Genomic DNA, 15,438 nt, shown 5'->3' on the forward strand with positions numbered 1-15,438 from the left:
GCTCCAAACATCTGCCAGACAGACTCACGTGTTCACAGAGCGTCACCTGCAGCTGGACACTTTCCATGTGTTGGCTTGATCCTGCAGCTCAGCCTGCAGACAGCAGTGCAGGGCACACTCACTCCTGACGTCCTCAAGGTGAAGGAAACACAGGTAAAGGTCTCCAACAGGTGAGTGTCTCCACAGTGGAGGAAAACAGGTTAAGACACAAACATTTATGCATCAAATGAAACGACAGCAAAAATACATCAAGCTCCAATCTGATGGATTAAATGAAATGTTTTCCTAATTCAGTTGGTATTTGTTTCTTTTTCTAATCCAGAGGTGTCCGACCTGCTGCCCGCAGGAAAACTGGCCTGTGGTTCATTTTTAATCCATCCATCCACCCATCCATCTCCTCCATCTTCTCCCTCTTATCCGTTCCCGGGTGGTGGGGGTGTCAGTCTGAGCACCGTCACCCAGATCACATTGCACCATTAAGAACCTTCCTGCAGGTGGAGAGCCCACAGGAAGGCGGAGAGCCTACGGGAAGGTGGAGAGCCCACAGGAAGGCGGAGAGCCTACGGGAAGGTGGAGAGCCTACGGGAAGGTGGAGAGCCCACGGGAAGGTGGCGCCCGGCGTGGGACATGAACCCTCGACCTTGAGACTGAGAGTCTCGTGCTCTACCAACTGAGGCAGCCGGGGGCTCAGTTTTAATCCTTCAAATGTAAATAAATATACATATAAAACATGAAATTTTCAAACTTCAACGTCGTCCAGTCACAGGGTTGATGGTTCGAAACCCCCTCTCACCCTGAGCATGTGGATCTGAAGCAAACCACATTCGATGTTCGATTCCATCGGTAAAAAGTGGTGAGGTTGAATTTCTGGTCTAATTAGTTGTTTTACACATTAAAATCAGGAAATCATTATGGCAGAGACGAGTTAGTTCCTCACTTTAATATTTTCATTGTTAACAAGAGATTTGTGGAGTTTCATTAATTCCCCTCAGTCCTTTCTAATCTCGGCTCCACTGCGTCTAAAGCTCTTAGGAGACCAAACACTCATTCCAACAAACATACCAGGGCCATGTGAGCCAGAAACACACACACACACACACACACACACACACACACACACACACACACACACACACACACACACACACACACACACACACACACACACACACACACACACACACACACACACACACACACACACACACACACACACACACACACACACACACACACACACTCTCTCTCTCTGCAGTGTGCCAAATCTTCTTAGGGTCAGTGGAGCTGGATTCTGTTCCGCTTTACTTCCAGTTCATCATCTTCCAACCAATCAGGAGCCGCAGGCAGTCAGACCACCTGGGAACACACACACACACACACACACACACACACACACACACACACACACACACACACACACACACACACACACACACACCGGTGGCCGTTCATCTAGAGAACTGGACTTCCTCTGACTGATTAATGTGACGGATCCGTATTTTATCTATAAATTGATGTAAATATATACCACTTAACGTGATAATGAGTGGAGATGTGAATGTGTGAAGGAGCTGCTCGTTACCTCAGGTCACCTGAGGGCAGCATGGTGTGTTAACCTGAGCCTCAAGCTTTAGTTATAATTGCTCTAATTATTCCAACTGAACTGGGACTTTTGGAGCTCTGGCTTTTATTACACACACACACGCACGCACGCACGCACGCACGCACGCACGCACACGCAGGCACGATCACATGTTCCTCGGGGTTGTAAAGCGAAGCGCAGACAGGTGTTCTTGTGGTATTTCAATTATGGGAACTATTTTTATTGGCGGAGTAATACACACTGACAAAGCGTCTTACATCTCATTTCACGAGCTTCTAGTTTCAGAGCAGCTGGCGTTTTCAAAGTAAAAAGTCCTTTAATATACCCTCGGTGTCCCTGCGCTGACCTTCACACTGTCCTCTAATCTCCTCCATGGCTGCTGGAGCGACTTGGTCTTCGTCTATCAATCCCAGATTCCTACACAGCCCAGAGTGGCCCCCTGCTGAGACTGTGAAGCTGATGGAGTTCAGCTGTTGGTAATGGATTTAGTTACAGCAGGAGATGATGTTTAAATTCATCCTTCCCAGCGTGCCCTGGGGCTGCTGGTCTTGGAGAACATTGTCTCTTGGTTTTAAAGGTGTGTGACGGCTCAAACGGTGTGCCGTGGATGTTTCAGGTGAGAAAAGGTGATTATCTGAGAAAGACTGAAAACAGGCCTGAGTGTTCAGTCTGAAAGTCTGAAGTCGCTGGAAACAAGAGCTGCCAAAGCAGGACAGGCGCATTTAAAAACACTGCATAATTAGAGCTTCAATGGTTTGACAGATCTTTCTTCCATAATACACTTATAGTCTAAAATTATATTTAAACAAAAAGAGTAAATGAAAAAGTAGAATAAACCTGAGGACACAATGATGTTATGTGAACGTTTCTGGAAACGCTCAGGCTCAGTCTGTCAGACGGTTAGAATCTTTACACGCACACCACGGCTCTAGGAACTAGTAGTTCTGCACATGCTCAGTAGAGACCTGGACTTAGTACCTTTATTTTTATTATTGTCATTATAATAACAATCCAACTTGGTACTTTTATTTTGATAGTCACCGTAATAACAATCCAACATGGTGGTTTTGTTTTGACTTGAAGCGCTGTCGTGTAACCAGGGTTATAAATTCATGTTTCACACTTTGAATTAAAAAATGAGAAGAAATAATAATAAGCCATTTTATTCTTTTTTATTATATAAACTTAGGCGCAGGCGAGAATAAAAGTAGTTTTTTACTTATGTGGAGTTTGTATGTTCTCTTTGTACGTCAGTAACTTTTCTCGGTTTCTGTCTCACAGTCAACAAATCAGTTGAATTTACCAAACGATGTGTGTGTATCATCACCTGTGTGTTGTGTGGACTGGAAAGAGTTGGAAAAAATTCTCACATACTTCAAAAATGTACTTCTTTATCTCAGTAGCAGTGAAAAGTACGGATTTTGAAATGTCCAAAATATAAAGACCTGTTTAACTGTTAAACACACACATTTTAACTCTTGCCATCATATCAGCATTATAACAGAAGCTTGAGCATTAGTAACGACACAGATCATAAATCAGCTTGTGGAAAAGTTTTAAATCAAAAACTAAACTTTTCTGAATTAATGAAAAAAACAACATGTAATATCCAGGCTAGACCACAGCCGATCTATTTGATCAATTTCTACAGATTTGTCTTCACATGAAGGGAAGTACAAACGTGCAAAATGGAAAAAAACACCCAAGAATGAAGTAGGAATACTTTGTTTAATGAAGTGATTCGAGTCATTTTGCTGATTAGAGGTGGTTTATTGATATTTAGCTTCTAACAAGTTGCTTCCCAGCAGATCAGACTGCAGTGACTCTATTATTCTCTATATAATGTTGTTTTTACATGTTGTTCTTACATGCAGCCTCATAACAGTCGCAGCCTGTTGCATGTACTCAGAACTGTTCTGGACGTTTTGATAAATTAATGTTGGAGTCGTTCCACCCTCCATATGATTTCAGTTTGCTGTGTCTCTCTGGACCTGTGATGATGCAGGCTGAACATGTGAGAGAGTTTTACGGCTCCACGCTGAGAGTGGATTCCTCGGCTTGTTAGTGCCAAGGTATGCAAGCTTTCACTCCCTCTGGTTAAACTACCAGTCAATACTCAACATGCTCACATGTCTAATCTGCCAGCAAAACGCCGTCAGCGGCACATTGAGGGACGACAGATAATGAGTCTGACGGAAATTACTCAGGTGGGACTTTTGCTTAATGGGTTTTTTGAACGGAGAAGAGGTAATTGACTGTGATAGAGGCTTTTCAGTCACATTACTGAAAAGGGAAAAGAAATAGAAAGGACAGGCAGTCACTGGCTTTTCTTTATCTCACAGGAATCTTTATTATTTTTTTCTTTAAAAAAACCAAAACAACTTATCACTTAAGTACAATTTGATCAACTGACAACATACTGTACATAGAAAATGTAAAAGATTGTAAAGAGCAAACAAGAAGCATCTATAAAAACCAACTCTATAATGAGAAGTGGAGCTGATCGGTCTGCCTCAGCAGTCGTTATCCTTCATCATGGTGAAGAAGAAGGTGCAGAGGCTGGACCAGGTGTCGTTGCAGTATTCCTCTGCCAGCTTCTTGTTGTCGCTCCGACAGGATCCGGCGGTTGAGGGTTGAAGAGGTTCAGCAGGAGGACGAGGAGGACTTCCCCTCTCCTCTCGCAGTCTGAAGTGAGCATCTCTGGCTGCTCGCCGACACAAACCCGTCCGGACCAAGGCCTCGCCGTCCCGGCACAGACGCTTCTGCTTCCTGAGGGAGCGAGCAACCTGCTTCCAGTACAGCCTCACGTTGGAGGAATACTGCGGGCAGGTGGCCGGCCGGGCTTCGTACTCGCAGCTGAAGCTGCTGTCGCCCTTCCTGCAGCTCACCCTGAGGACCAAGACGTCCTCTCCGGCCGCCGCCCAGGAACAGTCCTCTTTGGCTCTGGTGACCAGTTTGCCCTTGAAGGGCTGAGCCGGGACGGACTTGGGGTGCCGGCCTTCCCGGTGGTGCCCCCGGTCCGGGCTCCGGCCCCCCCGCCCGGGGCTCCTCTGGCTGCTGCACAGAGCCAGCTGGTGGGAAACACAAGCCAGCAGCAGCAGGACGGTGAGGTTGGCGAGGAGAGCCATGGAACACACCCTGCAGAGGCACAAATCCACATTTAGCCCTCCAAACTCAAGTCCCTTTCATTTCCTCCGGCAGAAAACGACTCTCAATCCCTCAGCAGAGACACTTTTCACAATAAAACCAAGAGTTTAAAAATAGTAGGGAAAGTCTGTGAAACAAAAGCTATTACATTTATAAAAGATTGCATGGAAATGGGATTTTATAAAGTGAGCAAAGCAGAATAAAAGTGAGCAAAGGAACACAATCCATCAGATTAAACAGCAGCTGCAGCTTTAATGCTCCTTTCAAAAGCAGAAGAAAGAATCACAGGATATTCAAATATTCCAAAGTTCATATCAGAGTACTATGAGGGCAGAGAATCAGTTTCTATGTCATTGTTTGTAACCAAAATACAAAAACAACACGTTTTAACTAGAAAACTATCCCACAGGCTATTTGTTCCAGACGCCATGTACACATTCTGCATCACTAATTCTCCAATACACACTAACAGAGGATTAAACAGCAGAGACTTACCTGAAGGTTTCAGAGAAACTTTGATTTTCAGTCCTGCAGCATGAGAGCTGAGAGCAGCTTTTACCTGCTGCTGCACGATCAGCCCTCCCCTTCACACACACACACACACACACACACACACACACACACACACACACACACACACACACACACACACACACACACACACACACACACACACACACACACACACACACACACACACACACACACACACACACACACACACACCATCATCAATCAAGGATGTTACATAACTAAACACGTGATAAATCCAAGAACAATCATAAAAGCTGAGCGGGTCCTCTCACACCCAGACACGTTGGAACGTGGTGCATGTTGAGGTTTGGGTGAGGGTGTCATACCATTCCAAGGTATTAGGTGGCGCTGTGGAGCCATTCTAACTCATCTATGCAGACACCAGTGAAATACGTACATTTTCAAGCAATCTTCTCTCTGCTGTTGGGGGAACCTCGTCCAATTTCTTGCATTTAGGTGAAAAGTGTTAAACGTGTTGCTTGTTGACGTTACAAATGTGAAAACAGTGTAGGGGGCGCTATAGAGCCATTTTGCCAGACACATGCGCAATGAGCATAACATATAATACAGTTCTGAAGTGTGTGCAAAGTTTCAGAATGGTTTGAGCTCATTTATTATAATAATATTAAGATTAAGATTAAGATTAAGATTAAGATTAAGATTAAGATTAAGATTAAGATAAAGAATAAGAATAAGAATATACTGGTGTTTCTGTTTTTTCTGATCCTCAATGTTAAACTTTAATACAACAAAACAGCCCCCCGCCTCTTTCCTCTATCAACCAATCACTGCAGGCCGGGAATACTACTGTAATTTATGTTTAATTTATATTTTCACTTTTTAAACTTTAAAATATTGCATGGACTTTTTTTAAACTTTTTTATTTAAGACATACCAGCTGTTTCCTCTTCTCAGTAAGATTTTGGATGGATGGATGGATGGATAGATGGGTGGATGGATGGATGGATGGATGGATGGATGGATGGATGGATGGATGGATGGATGGATGGATGGATGGATGGATAGATGGGTGGATGGATGGATGGATGGATGGCTGGATGGATGGATGGATGGATGGATGGATGGATGGATGGATGGATAGATGGGTGGATGGATGGATGGATGGATGGATGGATGGATGGATGGATGGATGGATGGATGGATGGATGGATGGATGGATGGATAGATGGGTGGATGGATGGATGGATGGATAGATGGGTGGATGGATGGATGGATGGATGGATGGATTGGTGGATGGATGGATGGATGGATAGATGGATTGATGGATGGATGGTTTAACAAGTGAAAACTCTAATTATAATAATTCATAGTGTCAAATTGCTTCAGGCACTCACCTTCTGTCTCATAATCTGATTTGTTAATATCGAATAGAAATGCCAATAACTTGAACAGGACCTGGTCTGGACGTTTTGTGAGTCCACTGTGCTCCAGAGAGGCTAGACAGTGATGTTTAAAGTGGCCAGATGTTCCTGCAGGAGAGAACCAGACACGGATTGAACTGAAAACACAGGACCTGAGCTGCATGTGGGGCAAAATGGTCGTTTCAGGATCTGGGGAGTCGCAGTGCAAACCTCAGGGTTCAATTCAAGTTGTTTTAGAGGCTCACAACAAAAACACTAAGTTTAATTAGTTATGGAGGCGTACAGGAATTATTTGAGGTTTTTAATCCACGGAACATCTTACCTGCATGAACCGGAGTGATAAACCAGCCAGCCGGTGAACATATGCTGGAGTTAAAGTTTTTATCATTCAAATGATTGAGGAAACAACTCAGAGAGCTAAAGCCAAGAAAAGAATTCTAAACCCTCAAACACAACTTATTGACCGTAATCTTTTTTTTCCTTGCTGAATATGTTTTCTTTCAGATTAGTGAAAAATAAATATTCATAAATATGTGTATTCCTTGAGCAATGTTCAGCAAAACATTAATGAACAGTTCTTTTGTTAAAATAGTTAAAATATGCAGTTAAACCACACTTTTCCTTTTCATGGATTTGTTATTTCATTTTATGTTTAAAATCTGCAGACAGAAAGTCTTTGAGGTTTAAGGTAAATGAAAATTGGATCTTCATTCAACAGCTTATGTGAATGTTAGAAAATAACCCATTTAAACTAGTAGTGATTAAACAGGTTGCTCTGTACTTCAGCTCCTACTGTTCATACTTTATATTCGAGAAAAATATATTGTGTTTCATGGAGAGCACTTTGAATAGCTCATGCTGATCTACATTATATAATAAACCTGACTTTCCTGATATTTCATTTTTCACAAGGTATCAATAAATCGAAAATGATCAACACAGATTAGTTTACAATTTCACATTTATTATATATTCCTGTCAAGTACAGAAAACATTTCCTTTTCAGGCTGTAGTAAAAAACAATATTCAAGTTAATATCAAGTGGTACAAGCAGATTATATACTTTGGAATCACAGGAGTGCCAAAATTAAAAGAAAATACATTTGGTCAATCAATAATACAAAAAATATACAAAGGTAGTCATATTCTTCTTCTATGTTGTCTTTGCTTATTCCATTTTGTCAATGCTTCTCCTGTTTTGTCTTTGTCTTTTCCATTTGCTTTTTGTCATGGCGTACAGTGGCTATGTAGTAGCCTCTTCTCAACTCCTCCACGTCCGTCATATTTAACTTTCCCTCTTTTACTTCAAATAAACCTGCATATGCGTCTACTTCCTGCTACTACATAGCCACTGCAAGCAGCAATGGTGTGATCGGGTATGGACTAGTCCCCCTGAACAGAAAGACCCCCCACAGCCCTCGCTGATTTGCTTTGTATTGCTTTTGTCTTTTCCAGACGGCTTGACTCGTCCAGTAAATACAATGACAAAAAGCAAATGGAAAAGACAAAGACAAGACAGGAGAAGCATTGACAAAATGGAATAAGCAAAGACAAGATAGAAAAAAGAATATGACTACCTTTGTATTTTTGTATTATTGATTCTCTTTATATTTTTACATCTATTTCCTTTTAATTTTGGCACTCCTGTGATTCCATAATATACAAGTGAACAGACATATATACAGAGAAGTTCCTGCAGTAACATGACTCTTCCTGAAGGGGGCGCTGCAGTTCTTCAGCCACATCCTGAGAAACAGTCTGGATTTCCCTCCAAACGATGATTTACTCACACATCAGAGGCAATCTTCATCACACATGTAAATCTGTGAAGTTTGGGTTTTGCCAGAGGAAAGTCTGATGTAAATAATCATGAGTCATTTTTTAAAATCAGTGAAATCTATTTTGGATCCTGGTTGAACGCTGCAGCTCATCGTTACTGTGGGAGCCAGCCGATGAGGAGGGAGCAGAGGCCCTGCATGGACCTCCAGCAGTACTGCCGAGCCGTCCTCTTGGCGTGGCTCTCCACGGGAGGCGGGGTCGGTCCTGCAGCGGCTCTCTGCGTTGTCTTCATGGCTGCCTGCCTCACTGAGTCCGGCCTTGTGGGAGCCGGATGAGGCTTCGCCGGCTGACGCCCCGCCGGCTGACGCCCCGCCGGCTGACGCCCCGCCGGCTGAGGTCTTGCCAGTTGAGGCCCCGCCGGCTGAGGCCCCGCCGGCTGAGGCCCCGCCGGCTGAGGCCCCGCCGGCTGAGGCCCCGCCGGCTGAGGCCTCTGCACCGTCCTGGACGAAGCTTCCGACCGAGCGAAGGAGGCGGCGCTGAAGACCATCTGGGAGTCGTCACTGGGCTCCTTCCTGCACATGTGAGGTCGGATGTTTATGGGCGCCAGGCAGGCGTTGGGCAGCTTCCTGAGGATCCACATCAACTGGACGAAGAAGTGGCGGGGGTTCTTGTTGTAGGCGCGGCAGGTGTAGGGCTTGCCCAGGTAGTCACACCAGTATGAGCGCTTGCTGCCCTGGCAGGACAGCCTCAGCCTGGTGAACTCTCCCTGGCCGGTGACCGTCATGGTGCAGGAGTCCTTGGCTTTGGTGGTGAACTTGATGGGGTCGTCCCAGATGCTCTGAGTCCTCACCAGCCAGAGGCAGCAGGCGAGCAGCACGGCGGCGGTCTGCATCCACATGGCGCCAGACGGAAGCTGAAGAGGAGGCACTGCTCAGGCGGCGGGTCGCTCCTGCTATTTATCGGGGAGGCGGACAAAGAGGGAATTCAGGGTGGAGGAGGAGGAGGAGGAGGAAGAGGAGGAGGAGGGCAGCGACTTGCTGCCGTCTGGAGGAGCAGCCACAAGTCAACCAGCTGCCATGTTCATGCTGATCCCTCATTTCCTCAGCTATTTCCAAAGTGGCTTAACTGGAACCGCCTCTCTTGCCACAGGGTTTGTACAATCATGCCAATCGTATGATTGTGAGCAATTTTCATGTTTGCTGAACGAGTTTCAATAAAAGAGAATTGTAGCATGTCTGAGAAAAGCACTTATCTAAACGAGCGTCATCAAGGCTTCAGGTTGGTTTCTGCTTTAAAAGGCGGCTGAGCTCAGGACTGTGCAGCCTGTCATTTCCACATCCACATGTAAACACAGGCAGACGCCACAGAAACTTGAGCTGCAGACCCAGACCGGCCTGGAGAGCAGCGGGTAATCACCAGGCCCATTAGGAGAGAACAAGAAAGGCCTATTCTCACACTGCTGGGGTGAAAACATCGTCTGGATAAGGAGGGCCTGATAGTATATCTTTATTCTCTGGATATAGAGAAGAAAAGACCTCAATGATTCAATGGATTTAGGCAACATTGTTCCGTAGCATAAAGTTTTATAGTCACAAAATAATTTAGATTTAGATTTGGGAAAGTAAATTAAACTGTTTGTTTCAACAAAAAAATAATTTAAAAGGAACAAGTTTTATCACTTAAATCCAACACAATCTGATCCAAACTCATTTTATTACTACGGCATCCACTTTACTTAAACCTGAACTCCTAAAACATTTATTTCTTCCATAAACTGGATGCTCAGCGACCATCGAAACAAGATACCTACCAACCGACTAACCATCCAACCGACCAACCATCCAACCGACCAACCATCCAACCATCCAACCAACCAACCAACCAACCATCCAACCAACCAACCAACCAACCAACCAACCAACCAACCAACCAACCGACCAACCATCCAACCGACCAACCATCCAACCATCCAACCAACCAACCAACCAACCATCCAACCAACCAACCATCCAACCAACCAACCGACCAACCGACCAACCGACCAACCGACCAACCGACCAACCGACCAACCGACCAACCGACCAACCGACCAACCGACCAACCATCCAACCAACCAACCAACCAACCATCCAACCGACCAACCGACCAACCGACCAACCGACCAACCAACCAACCGACCAACCGACCAACCGACCAACCGACCAACCGACCAACCATCCAACCAACCAACCAACCAACCATCCAACCAACCAACCAACCAACCGACCAACCGACCAACCAACCAACCGACCAACCGACCAACCGACCAACCGACCAACCATCCAACCGACCAAACGACCAAGTATTTCCTGATTTCACCAGATAAAAAAACTAATTGACATCTAACCTCTTGTTTTTTCTCTCCAGGTTTGAAGTTCTCATAGTTTCACATCTTTCTTCTCGTCACTCCGGGAAGAAGAAACAGAACAGTTTTAAACTTTACTCACTTCAGTTGTGACTCTCAGGACCTGCATGTCTGATGGTTTCTGCACCTGTGAGCACTGATGTGAAGCAAGAACAACAGTACAGTGGAGTACAGTGGAATACAGTGGAGTGGAGTACAGTGGAGTACAGTGGAATACAGTGGAGTGGAGTACAGTGGAGTACAGTGGGGTACAGTGGAGTGGATTACATTGGAGGACAGTGGGGTACAGTGGAATGGATTACATTGGAGGACAGTGGGGGACAGTGGAGTACAGTGGAGTACAATGGAGGACAGTGGAGTACAGTGGCGTGGATTACAGTAGAGTAGAGTACAGTGGAGGACAGTGGATTGGAGTATGGTGGAGTACAGTGGAGTACAGTGGGGTACAGTGGAGTGGATAACATTGGAGGACAGTGGAGTAGAGGACAGTAGAGTACAGTGGAGGACAGTGGAGTACAATGGAGGAAAGTGGAGGACAGTGGAGTACAGTGGGTTGGAGTACAATGGAGGAAAGTGGAGGACAGTGGAGTACAATGGAGGAAAGTGGAGGACAGTGGAGGACAGTGGAGGACAGCACTGTGGATTTTAATCCTTGTAGATCACCTCACATGTGGTCAATAATCCACCAGCATAACCTCCTAGCAAATATTCTAAACATCTAGTTTGTGTTATTTGGTCAGAAATGTTCAGGTTTCTTGTGTTTACCTGCGATAACCAGCTTGGACCCAGTCTCACACACAGATCTAATTATGGTAACGGGTTAGGAACCTCTGCAGTAGTATCTATTCTTAATGTCGCCCCACTGTGTACCGGCTCAGGTGTTACAGTGGGTCGTCGTTCAAACCCCAGGTTGACGGAGTGAGACTCAAGGTGTTCCCAGTGGTGATGAGCATCGTGATCAGAAATGAGTGAAATCCAGAACATGTTACAGAAGTGGAAATTAAAAATGTATTTAAATCATCTGCATAGACTCTGACAGCAGTACGTGAACCATGTGATCAGCGGAGGAGTTTTCCCTCCTGCCAGTGAACAGCAGTCTGCATGTTGCTGTGTTATTGCCTCTCTGGAGATCTTTAACTTCACCTCATGCTCGGTTGAAAAAAACAGTCTGACAACCTCCATCGAAGGACAGTTTGTGGAAATGTCAGAAAACACACACTCTTCAGGACGGTGTGTGATGTGTAAGTAAACAAGCTGGAGTGTTTGAACCGCTGCTGCCCTCATGTTCTCCTACAAACCCTTTTGGAAGCGGCAGTGAGCAGGCCTGTGGTTGTCCTGGAGGAGTTTAGTCAAATACAGAAAGAAACAAAAAACAAACCCTCAGAATGAAGCTTCTGGAGGAACATAATCATCTGCTATTGAAATAGCTGAGCAGGAACACATTACACCCTGCTCACTCTGCAGTAAGTGCAGGGTGGCGCTATAACGTACACTCTCACCAACTAAGACTTCCAGATATAATCTTCCACCAGTTACATAATTCACGCTTCTATTTTACTTCAGGACAAATATAAAAAACTTCCAGTTCTGTAATTTAAACCAGAATATTTGCACTCACACAAAACTCCCAGAAGAAGAATGACAGTGAACTAATACCTTGAGTTTCAAAGTTTATTCACAATTTATACAATCCGTCTTCTCGCCACCGCGGCTCCGTCGGTGCTCAACTCCGGAGCGTCACGTTTCAGACCAGGTCCCGCCGTTTCCCCGTCCGGGTTCAGACCGGCGACGTCAAGTTTAAGCACTTTAGTAAAATCAAACATGTGTTTTCTCATTCTCCTCAAGTCGGGTCACATCCAGACTTTAGCAGAAGAGAAAACCAACGATAGTCCTGCTGAAGTGAACGCACCGAGGAAATGTCCATCCTAACAAGAACTGGGATCGAAAAGCTAGAAAGTCAGCTTTAGTCATTTTAAAATCATTTTCCAATGAAGCCAAAGCAGAATTAATACAGCAGATTGTGTTTGTTCAAAACTAGCTGAATATATAAATGTATAAAGACATATGGGTTTTGAAAAGTATTAAAATGGGAAGTAGATTCAAGCTATTTAATAATGTGCTTTTTTTTTCATTCAGTCTTTAATCCGACACCACCGAGTTTTATAACGTGAAAAATGTTAATCAGAATAATAATAATAATAATAATAATAATAATAATAATAATAATAATAATAACAATAAAAAAGGTACAAAAGGTGGAATATTTGAAGTACTTTCCTAAACTAATCTATTGATGCCAACTATAGCTGTACTCCCATTAAAGTGTTTCCTAAATCTTGTAAATGAAAATCAGACGGACATTTAAACCACAAACAGCTTGAGCTTAATAATACGTAATAAAATTAGTCATAGTGAAGCGTTGATGATCGATAGATAGATAGATAGATAGATAGATAGATAGATAGATAGATAGATAGATAGATAGATAGATAGATAGATAGATAGATAGATAGATAGATAGATAGATAGATAGATAGATAGATAGATAGATAGATAGATAGATAGATAGATAGATTAGATTAGATTAGATTAGATTAGATTAGAAATGTGGAACCTCAAATATTTTGTTTTTACTGTTGTGGAACAAAAGTTTCAAAACTCACATTTATTGATTTAATTCACTTTTAAAAGTCATTTCAATTTAAAATATATGTTTATACTACTATGAATTCTTACATTTGGCTTCATATGTTGTTAATCAATAAGAAATCCTACACAGTTAAATGTTAAGATGAACATTGACTTCCCGGTGTGCGTCACCACCAGCCGTGTAAACCATAAAGCATGCGTCTCTTTTCTACTTCTATCTGATTAACAGCACTTGCTTGTGGGAATAATGGATTGTCTAACCTTTCACATTATTTCTAACCTGTAAACATGAAGGCGAGGTGCGGCTGGCTCGATTGGTTTGCCTCCAAAACTTTTTTTTAAAGATAAAACTCAGCATGTTTCTCAGTTCACGTCTACATCAACCAATAGAAAAAAATAAAACAAAAAGCTCCTGAAGGCAGGAGTTTAAAATGAGTCCAGAGCGACTAAAAAGAAGAAACAAGCGCGCAGATGATGGAGGAGCAGTACAGACCTGAGGCCTACAACAAGAAGCAAAAAGCAGAATTTGGCTTGATAAGGAGTTCTCCACTTTAAAACATCCCCACGATGGAAGCAAGAAGACTGCAGAACATTAGTGGCTCAATGAGAGAGCGCGTTACAACCAATTCTTCACCTAAAAGCAGGACTTCTTTTATTACAGGTGAACGCTCACTGCTGATGGAACTGAATAAGAGTGTTTATAGACCAGGATGCATTGCAACAGGAAGCTGTGATGAACTTCAGGTGTCCAAACTGTTTCTCAGCAGGTAAACACATCACACGGTCCAGTAGGGAAAGAATCTTCTCAAAGGCAACCCATCATTTGTAAAGTTTCTCAAACACCAGCAGAAATTAAAACCTTCTAGTCATTGTAAACATTTGAAGTCGTGCTGAAGTTCACTGAAACGTGGCCGAGCTGTGAACTTTGAGTCTGTTCACATCCAGCGGCTCAAACCGGCTGCACTTCAAAAGGAGAAAACAGCTTCAGGAACTCTGACATCCAGTTTGAAGCAGGGGGGATAAAATCACTCCAGCATCATCACAGTTGAAGTCCCGCCCCCTGACAGCTCCCCGGCTGAGCTTCACCTCCAGACAATGTAAACGTTTAGAAGCAGGAAGCAGGAAGCAGGAAGCAGCAGCTCGGCTCAGATTGTCGCCGAGGAGAGTCGATGTCCTGCAGGCCGCCGTCGTCCTGAAGGCAGTGATGGAAGGTCGGAATCATCTGGAAGGCGACGCCTGCAGGAGCTTTCATCCTCCTCTGCTGCTTGGTCTGAGATCATCTGGAGACGACATGAAGAGAAGATCCTGAACTTCTGCACACTGATTCCTCTGCTCTCTGTGGAGTCTGCATGTTTTCCCTGTGTGAGGAAGCAGGGCTTCCTGCCTCTGACCCGTATCTGCACGAGTTCTTATCAGTATCCAGTGGAAATCTAAAACAGGAGCGTCAAACACCAGGCCTGGAGGAGGCTCCAATCTGCCACTCCACCAGGACAATACTCCAAACTTTAAAGAAAACACGAATGTCTTCAGCCTCCATGACACTACCTGGTTCCTATCAGCCCCAGAGCCGTGCTGCCAGGGGGAGTTTCTGGACCTTTCACTGGATCTTACACCAGAAAGTTTCATTAAAATTGGCTTGATGTTGAGATTGGAGTCATTTCCTGTAGTAATCGTTTGGTTTTTGGGAAAATATCCAAATATTCATCACGTATACTCGGCACCACAACAAAGTAAAATGTCAATGTTGAAAGGTAAAGGGTATTCTGGCTGTATTTTAACGGTCCGACCCGCTGATCTAAACAGAGCTGAGATTCTTCACTCTTTGTTTCCACTGACATTTAATCCCAAGAGATGAAATAATCTCACCAGTGATGAAAAATTCACTCTGAAATTATATTTTTGTTCTTGATAAGAGAGTAGACCTGAACAGCAACGGCTCT

General features: G+C 44.0%; 3 protein-coding genes across 4 annotated transcripts in view; all 3 read right to left on the bottom strand.

Annotated features, from left to right (window-relative positions):
- Positions 1-3,313: 3,313 nt before the first annotated feature.
- On the bottom strand, positions 3,314-5,328 carry fgfbp1a (fibroblast growth factor binding protein 1a). The gene is made up of 2 exons (XM_080465983.1): positions 5,246-5,328; positions 3,314-4,741 (listed from the first exon to the last, which is right to left on the bottom strand). The coding sequence occupies exon 2, from the start codon at positions 4,729-4,731 to the stop codon at positions 4,117-4,119; it is 615 nt and encodes a 204-aa protein (XP_080322109.1). The 5' UTR covers positions 4,732-4,741; positions 5,246-5,328; the 3' UTR covers positions 3,314-4,116.
- Positions 5,329-7,615: 2,287 nt separating this feature from the next.
- Positions 7,616-9,370, bottom strand: fgfbp2a (fibroblast growth factor binding protein 2a). Its single transcript, XM_080465836.1, has one exon. The coding sequence runs from the start codon at positions 9,341-9,343 to the stop codon at positions 8,600-8,602; it is 744 nt and encodes a 247-aa protein (XP_080321962.1). The 5' UTR covers positions 9,344-9,370; the 3' UTR covers positions 7,616-8,599.
- Positions 9,371-12,545: 3,175 nt separating this feature from the next.
- The window catches only part of prom1a (prominin 1a), a 98,551-nt gene continuing 95,658 nt past the window's right edge, over positions 12,546-15,438 (bottom strand). For both annotated transcript variants that reach the window (XM_080466132.1, XM_080466134.1), the window contains one exon: positions 12,546-14,778. The gene's annotated coding sequence lies outside the window, so the exon portion shown is untranslated. The remainder of the gene's footprint in view (positions 14,779-15,438) is intronic.

Source organism: Lipophrys pholis (assembly GCF_963383615.2).
Source record: "Lipophrys pholis genome assembly, chromosome: 6".
NCBI lineage: Eukaryota > Metazoa > Chordata > Actinopteri > Blenniiformes > Blenniidae > Lipophrys > Lipophrys pholis.

What these genes read in the sequence shown, in the direction of transcription:
- fgfbp1a (XM_080465983.1), bottom strand. Translation starts at nt 4,731, where the DNA reads ATGGCTCTCCTCGCCAACCTCACCGTCCTGCTGCTGCTGGCTTGTGTT.
- fgfbp2a (XM_080465836.1), bottom strand. Translation starts at nt 9,343, where the DNA reads ATGTGGATGCAGACCGCCGCCGTGCTGCTCGCCTGCTGCCTCTGGCTG.